Source organism: Falco cherrug, chromosome Z, assembly GCF_023634085.1.
Source record: "Falco cherrug isolate bFalChe1 chromosome Z, bFalChe1.pri, whole genome shotgun sequence".
NCBI classification, from domain to species: Eukaryota; Metazoa; Chordata; class Aves; order Falconiformes; family Falconidae; genus Falco; species Falco cherrug.
In genome coordinates this window covers 23,762,610-23,771,371 of record NC_073720.1, presented here as the reverse complement: position 1 = coordinate 23,771,371, position 8,762 = coordinate 23,762,610, and the positions used below count along the sequence as shown (strand labels likewise).

Genomic DNA, 8,762 nt, shown 5'->3' with positions numbered 1-8,762 from the left:
GTTGGTTATTCTGCATTTTCTTAGATGTGCAGGATATAGTTTGTTGGTTTTTTTCCTGTAGGGACTTATTGCCTCAATTTATTAAGCTGGTTCTAAATTTATCCAATTTTTATAAATTGAAATCCACATGTAAAGTGTGGCGAATGAAGAGACGGGACGCAGCTTGATGCAAGCAAATGTCAATTTATTGTACAGAAGCACGAGTTTATATACACTTTCAGAAGCTGCGCGTTCTAAACAGATTGGTTCTTGAAGCTAAGCCTTGCATACTAGGCAATCCCCGATTGGTGGTTAACTACCATCAATTAACAGCAAGGTGTTACCTTTCCTTGGCGCCATCCCTCCCCCACTCCCTTGTGCTCTGTATCATGTTGATTGTTGTCTAGACAAGCTCGAGCACATTCCCCTCAGCTAACTGATTGCCACGCATGGTCCTAGTTTCCAGCCCGCTCCTGCATTAAAGGTTTTAAACACAAGGCGGCCTTAAGTAAAAAAACAGAAACTGAGGTTGCTAAGTGCCAATGTGGTAGCTGAGATATATGAGTAGTTAAACTACCTAGTTTAGTAGACATGCCACCAGCATTGAAGTAGGAAAGTCAGTCACCGTTCTCTCTATTAAATGGCTACCTTTGGGTGAACTTAAATACTTCAGCCAAAGATGTTTTCATCTTTTGTCTAAAGCAAACTAGGAAAAATACGTATCAGTGCTTGAACCAAGTCCTGAATTTCTTCCTGCATAGGCTTTGGAGAACTCTATCTAGGCCAGCCATGCAGGGTTTTATCCTCAATTTCCTAAAAATCTACTTAAATGCCTCTGGGACAAGAAGAATAACTTAGACCACCTCAGTCTACCAATAAAAAAAACCCACCTGATTTCTGTGACTTTTTCAGTACTCTACTAATTGGGAAGTAACATGCCTGCTCACAGCATGCCCTGGATTGCAGGGACACAGAGCTCTGCACAAGACTGCAGCTAACTGGGACAGGTTTGCTGTATTACCACTTTCCAGAGACGGAACCACCACCAGTGTGTTCTTCGGCTGCTGCTCTACTCTCTAGCTGCTGGTGCCTCAGTGCCAGCTGCACTCTCTCATCCCTTGCTGTTACCACATGATAGTTCTTATGGCTGTGCCCATACCATGCAAATACGCTGCCGTGCCAGGTACCCTGAACTATTTCCTTTAGAGTTTTGGATTCCAGGAACTTCTCTGTAAAGGGCCAGTTGCTTAAAACTGAAGCAGTTGTGTTAGAGCCACAATTTAAAAACTAGTTTAATATGTAAAAAAATAAAGTAACAAAAATAAGTACAAAGTGCTATTATTTATCAATCTCACCCCCCATCCTGAGGCGATGTCAATGAAATAAAATTTGCTAGGGCTACAGTTTTTTCAGAGGCTTCCTTTTCAGTAGATAAAAATCTTCTGAAAGTGGCATATGCATTTTTAAAACATTCAAAAGAACGCTCAGAGAAATTAAAAGAACCATAATTACATTTATAGGCATACAGAGATTTGGCTTTGCTTGCACATGTTTTGATGTTTTTGCAGCTGAATCATATTAAAGAGTTGATAAAAAAAAAAAGGCCCAGCAAACACAGAATTCTTTCTTCAGCTTTGTTTGACTTCTGAAGAAACTACACAGACTTGTGCAATATCATCATACTCGTATGTTCTCTTCAAAAATGTGTCTGTAAGTCTTAAGCCAGAGACACTCTAGAAAGGGAAAATATTTAGGAGATGTTAATAGAAATAATTACTAAGTTTATAAACCAGCTATTTTATAACAGAATTATGCTATAAAGACTTACTTGTAGTCCCTGCACTAAAGACAACAATGTAAGTGCAAGATGGAGGGATGAACTTGGGTGCAGCTTTCCAAGTTGCCTTCCTGAAACTCCACACCAGTGGATGGAATTAGTATTGCACATTTCTAAAACCAGATCCATAGTTCTTTCACTGCTAGAGGAAATTGAAAAACAAGAATAAACCTGTGGACTTTTTTTAAGCACTCAAAGACTGCAGACATATAAAAGCTTGATTACCGTATTATTCAGGTTATTACTGATCAACCATTTATAAATTACAAGGCAGCAAGCAAAATTTACTATGATGTGCAGCAATGCAGTCGCATATAGCTTTGTCCAACACAAGCATCCTATCATGGGCTTAGCAGTACTGCATAGCTTAAATATCACTCACGTTTTGGATGGAGTACAAGATTCTAATGAGAAGTATCTGCAGCCCAGATGCATGCTTTAGTCCCTGGCTAGCTTTAACTTCTATTTAGAATTACTTTATTTAAATGTCACTCTTGCAACCCTTTTATAAAGGGCTACTGTAGATCCTAGTGTAAACACAAATCAAGTCAAAACATTGATAAAACACATACAAAAGACTATGGAGACAATGTTTAGCAGGCATTCTAGCAGTGGTGCAGAACCAGCAGTAAAATCAGACTGGATACAAATATAATTTATTCTGATAAAGTCACTTGTAGTTAAAAAATCCTATATAGGCACTCATTTTGCTATTAGATTAACTAAGAAGAACTAAGACGATTTGCAATTTAAGTATGGGGTGCAATCTTAAATGATACTGCTGCCAGTTCCACGGAATTCTACTACAGACTTATGGCAATCTCCTAGTTCAAATAGTATTAAAAAAAACCCAACCACAACCTTCCATCATGATCTGTTTTCTTTGGGTTTTTGAAAATCACTGTAATCCAAAAGATGCGTTTCAAGTAGTTTCATGTTGCTACAACTCATAATAAAGACCAGCCTTGAGCTGTTTCTGGAGAAAGTATTGAAAAGCGAAACAAAGACAGCCACAACTTACCTATTCAGGAAAACCCACAAGAATAACATGACATCATTACCTGCAGTTTGTTATTTTACATGTAATGTTGAAAGGTTCTTCCAAATTTACAGTGTCTGGTATTGTCTCCAAAGAAAGCCTTACATCGCCATAACCAGGAGCCTGAGAAGGTACAAGAATGTGTATTCTCAGATGCTGGACAGTAAAGTTTTCACTACTTACATCTTCATTTTCTGCAACAAGCTTAGAGTAAGACGACTCTGAAGAAATAAGTTTGACTTTTCATGCTTTTGATTTGTATCCAAATCACAGCACTTCTCCACCCACTACCAATGACCACCTTCTTGACAGGTTTAACAATTCATTAGACGTGGATGATCTTTATTATTAGGTTTTTCAGATAGTTCACATCCTTAAAGCTTGAATATCCCCACAGAATTCCTGAGAAGATGAACTTTAATTCTAAGATCTGTTAGGCAGGTAACAGATACACTATGGACAACATAAGTTGGTGGGGGTTTTTAAATTTTTTTCATGAAAAAAAGTTCATAATTGTCCTGGATAAACCCAACACTATTCCACATCCTATGAATTAAAGAGATTGCTCATTCTCTTTGCCATTTCAATCCTCCAAGCCTCTGCCAAAAAAAATAATTGCCACAAATTAGAAAGGCACATGGTTTGAACACTTGCCAGCTATCCAATTCTGTCAAGAGCCAAACACATTTCATATGGTCTATTAATATGACAAACCTATGACAAATACCCTGGTTACTACTAACCAGGGTTGATACAAGACGGTAACCTGCAGATAAACAGCTTTAGATTTTAAATCCCCCACAAATGACAAATCATAAGGGAAAAAAAAGAAGCGAAAAGATCGCCTGGCCTGACAAGGCTTACTTGTGACACACATTCCAATACTGCTGATAAAAGGATGCTGTAGTTACATTTACAGCTTCATTAAAAATATATTCCCAAAGAGGTCCAGAAAGCCAGTGACCAACAGGCTGGGAAGAGGTTTTAGTCATACATGGTTCGTTACAGACTAAAGAAAGATGACACTGTAGAAAGCAAATTAAATAGGACATCAGAGTGAGCAAAAATGTCAAACTGATGGCGACTTCTGAGCAATCAAGCAACATCAGTTTGGAACCCTTCAAGAAAAAGTAGTAATTATCCCGCACTGGAAAAAGGCACACGTTTTCATCTGGATTAGGTAAGAGGAAGGAACCTACTGGATAAATTATAACTACTTCCCTAAACAACAGGTAGTCTGCCATAACATTAGACTCTTCTTTTTAATAGAGATACATTAAGGAAAAAAAAAAAAACCACAACCCCAAACAAGAAAAGCAGTGTTTTACAGAATAAACTTGGCCACAATTGATCAAATCAAGACAGGATCAGAGCAGGTGAGAAGGCCCAAACCAGTCCATACCTGTTGGCCTTAATGATACACCTACAAGAACTGATGGCTAGAGGTAAAGGCCTTACGGTAACACCAAAAGAAGGAGCATAGTTTTCATCCAAAAATGAGACAATTGCTCAGAGTATGGAATCAACTTGCTTGTGCTACTCAAGAGCAGCGTTCTTTAAACGGACTGGTTCTAGTCTAGTCCTGGATTGCATGCCCATGAGCAGGTGGAGACCCTTGGCATTACTGTGGACATGCATCTGTCTGGTTTAATGTTACCCAGAAGCAGGAGCGGGCTGGAAACTAGGACCATGCGTGGCAATCAGTTAGCTGAGGGGAATGTGCTCGAGCTTGTCTAGACAATTAACATGATACAGAGCACAGGGGAGTGGGGGAGGGATGGCGCCAAGGAAAGGTAACACCTTGCTGTTAATTGATGGTAGTTAACCACCAATCGGGGATTGCCTAGTATGCAAGGCTTAGCTTCAAGAACCAATCTGTTTAAAACGCGCAGCTTCTGAAAGTGTATATAATCTCGTGCTGCTGTACAATAAATTGACATTTGCTTGCATCAAGCTGCGTCTGTCTCTTCATTCGCCGCACCCAGAAAAAATGTAGTTGTGAATTCCAAGACCACTCCACAAAAAAAGCCCCAAAATTATGGTAAGTGGGGGAGATCCACGATACTTGTTTCAAAAGTGCACTCCTAATGTGAACCGAAACAATGGGGGGTGGGGGCGGGTTGGGGAGGGACACAGCACAGGTAAAGTTCTGAGCCTGTGGGGAAAAGGGTGGTTATAGGGCTAGTAAATGGATTAGGAGGAAGGTGAAAGCAGCCTAGAAATGAAATAATCTGACAGCACTTAAAAGATGAGGGGAGATGAGAGCAAGTTGCACTGCATTTCAAAGGGGAACAAACCCCCAAACCTGTTTGCTGCTTTTGATATGGAGGAATAATGTGAAATGGGGATAATGGACATGGATTGTGATTGTATGTGTCTGCTTAAGGAATGCGGGTATGGTGACTAGTCATGGGTGCGGTGACAACTACAGTTTTGAGGAGACGCCTGCCCCTCTTCCTCTAACAAAGGGGAGACAGAGAGACGCCTGCCCTTCTTTCTCTAACAAAGGGGAGACGCCTGCCCTTCTTCCTCTAACAAAGGGGCGATTTAAAAGAGAATAAGAAAAGATGAGAGACATTCAAATGCTATCTAGAGGGAGGGAGTGCTAAGTCTCCTTGCTGGAAAAGATTGGGTGGTCACAATCGCCTGAAGAAGATCGGGTGGTCACAAGGACATGAATCACCTGAAGAAGATCAGATGGTCACAAGAACATGAATCACCTACAAACCTGCAAGACCACCACATTCCAGGCAAAGGACTGATAAGCTAATTAACATAGGAAGCAAGAGTAAGCGGGTTTAGGTAACGAATATGTATAGGCGTTAATTGAATATTCATTTGTTTTATTGTATAAATGTGAGATGGTTCGTCACTTCGGGCATGCACGCTTGTGGAGGAGCGATCCCCCGTGCATCTACGCGCAATAAACATACCTACTTTATAACTTTCGAGTTACAGAGTCTAATTCCGCACGTCAGTTTGGCGAGCCAGGCAGGAGGATTTCTGCTCGGCTGAGGGACCAGCTGCGGAGCGGACGCTCCTAGGCGCGCCCCGGGAGATCTCCTCGGAGGAGCCTCCTCTTCTCAGCTGTTCACCCGGGAGCAGAAGAGAAACCCCTGGATCCACGGGTAAAACGGTATGTTTAGAAACGGGGCGGCTGGTGAGACGCACGGAGACGTCCGGCGCGCAGCGTAGTCCCCAGGAGGAAAGGTACCTTGGGAGGGGGTTTGCTGACCGAGGGGTGGCCGCTAGCGATACTGAGGGCAGATCGAGCAAACCCGAGGTTACTGCCATTCCTAAAAGCCCGGAGGCCTCGTGACGGAAAGCGGGGGGCGGGACGGAATAAGGCGGAATCTCACAGGAACAAGAGGGACCTCACAGCAAAAGTAAAAGGGAAACTTTGGCGTAGGAAAAAGAGGAAGCTAAAAACTTCCTCTAGGTTGTCTTAAGAATTGGGGAATTCCTGGAATGTAACAACTGAAATAGCGCTCTGTGTCTTGTTTGTTCTATGTGTTGTCTTGTTATATGTTCAAAACTCGGAGTTATGAAATGTATGTTGAAAAATATTAACATTCTGGTAATTTGTGGCAAATAGCGGAAAGCTTAACACTCTGCTTAAGACCAGGAAAAATTGGTTTTTGTTTGTTGTTTGTTTTTTGGCAATTGTTCATTGAAATGCATACTTTGTGAACTGTTACTGTTCCTAAGAGTTTGTACATAAGTGCACGGTACCGTATAACATACTGCTTGTGTGACTGCGGGCTGCCCGGAGAGTGTGAATGGTGTGATTGAGATGCGCATTTTGATTTTCCGTGTATAGCTTAATTATTTTGACTAAGTGTGAGTGCAAGAGTGCTTGAGACAGGCGTTTGAGTGCAAAACGAGTAAAAAGCTCTATCCGCGTTTCCAACCTTGGGTGGCTAAGGCGGCCGGAGAAAAACAAAGTAATTAAAATTGCAAAATGGGAAATGGAAGGAGTAAGCCCTGTGAAAAATCGCCTTTGGGTTGTATATTAAAACATTGGAGTGATATTGTAGGACAGGGTGGTACCGAAAATAGAAGGAAACTGGTTAAATATTGTAATCAGTGGTGGCCTTTGTATAAATTGGAGAGCGATGCGAAATGGCCTCAGGAGGGAGGAACGTTAGATTATAACACTCTCCTGCAATTAATGTTGTGTCTGAGAAAAGAAGGAAAATGGGACGAAGTATCGTATGCAGACATGTTCTTCGTCCTCCAGGACAAACCTGAGTGGCAAAAGGACTGTGGATTAGTACCCCCTCGGGATCCTATGGTACTAGCACTAGAAAGAGTGCGGGATTAACATCACCTGATCTTTGATTGTGGCTCTAGAAAAGGATAGGAAAAAACTGAGACCTAAACTAGAAAGATGTTCTTGTTGAAATTTTGTGTTAAAAAGCTCAGGTTGCGGTTCCTTCTGTGGAGCAACCAGAATGAAACACGTTGTAAGATATAAAAACTTGTACTGATGTATGTAAAACCTGAGGCATGCGTGTGTGTGTGAAGAATCAAAGACCCTGTGAAAGTGTGTAAGTGTTGGGGTGAGTTTGTACAAACCCCTGTACCCCCTCGAAGGTGCGACTGAATCATGCTGGGATGCATGGCAGGGTGTTTGCTGTTTGCCTGCAACGGCATGATACGTAATAACAACAGACTTAAAGCAACAAGGAGCAGATTTGCATTCAGGGTCAGAAAGAGTTAAAACAGAAGTGCTGCTGCAGAGGCAGGCTTGTGTAACCTGCAGAGCAGGAAGAGCATCTCCTGCCCTGAACCCTTCTGCTGGTGAGGAGGAGGGGGTTGCTATTGCTGACAATTGAGCAGAAGAACCTGACAATGTCACCCCAATTGCTGCAGCATTTGCAGTACAACAGGACCGGTAACGGCTCTTCTAGGGCAGGGAATGGGTACGAGGTGGAATTTTAGTGAATACAAAACCAACTTACTTGTTAAACTTCAGTTAAAAAAAAAAAAAAAAAGTTACATTTGTGGGAGCTGCTGGCCACCAGGAAAACATCCTGAAACCTTTAAAGTACAAACTAAAAAAAAAACAAATAAGAATGCCAAATTCACTAAAATCTTTGTTGGGATGAGATTTATTAGAACATCTAGACGTTTAAAGAAGGGGAAATGAAATTAAAAGTTAAATATGATCAAGTAATTGAAATATTGAGCTTATCTTTAATTCAGCAGAAAAGAGGACCTCCCTGAAGTAAGAGAAATTTTTAACCAGGTGTATCTGAAAATAAATTCCAGGAAAGGTGAAAAATGCTTTACCTGATACAGTAAAATGATAAGGGGGAGGCTTGCTCAGTTCAGATAAAAACAATATCCCTTGGTCAGCAAGGCTGTGGGGATATTGGCAGAAAAAGTGAAATAAAATACACTCTGTAGTAGTTCTACTAATGTAAATCTGTGTGTTTTGCCATGACAGTGACTTGTTATGGGATGTGCAGATGAAACTGCATTGACTTACAAGGAATAAGGTTGGTCAGGTGCCTCCTACCATAGTCAAGGGCAAGACTGGGTTGGCCTCTGTGTTTGCCACCAAGAAGAATCTTGAGCTCCGCTGTTGGCTGCAACCCAGCAGGCGTTGAGCGGTGGGAACAAATGCCATGCCAGACCTTGATGTGAGGCATGGCCCACTCTGAGGCACTGATTTGGAAATTGGAAACCGCCTGGCTGACCATGAGGCCAGACGAGTAACAGAGGAGGTAGGAAAGGAGGAATTAAGGATCCTTAATACCAGATGATAAAATCCAAACTGTAAGTACAGATCAAGAGCCAAACTATTCTAAAGAAAACTTAAAGGTAATTCAGGACATGAATTATAAAATAAAATTAAGTAAGTGGACTTATTTAAGGGATGGTTGTATAGTGGTACCATCC

The 8,762-nt window shown here is 41.4% G+C and overlaps 1 protein-coding gene across 4 annotated transcripts in view; it reads right to left on the bottom strand.

The window, feature by feature from the left end:
• Positions 1–167: 167 nt before the first annotated feature.
• Positions 168–8,762, bottom strand: part of TRAPPC13 (trafficking protein particle complex subunit 13) — a 34,716-nt gene continuing 26,121 nt past the window's right edge. For 2 of the 4 annotated variants that reach the window (XM_055699065.1, XM_055699067.1), the window contains 3 exons: positions 2,878–2,978; positions 1,808–1,958; positions 168–1,712 (listed from right to left, as the gene is read on the bottom strand). In XM_055699065.1, coding sequence (XP_055555040.1) covers positions 1,608–1,712; positions 1,808–1,958; positions 2,878–2,978 — 357 coding nt within the window. In that variant the 3' untranslated portion in view covers positions 168–1,607. The remainder of the gene's footprint in view (positions 1,713–1,807; positions 1,959–2,877; positions 2,979–8,762) is intronic. The other 2 variants (XM_055699066.1, XM_055699068.1) reach the window with 1 other exon arrangement.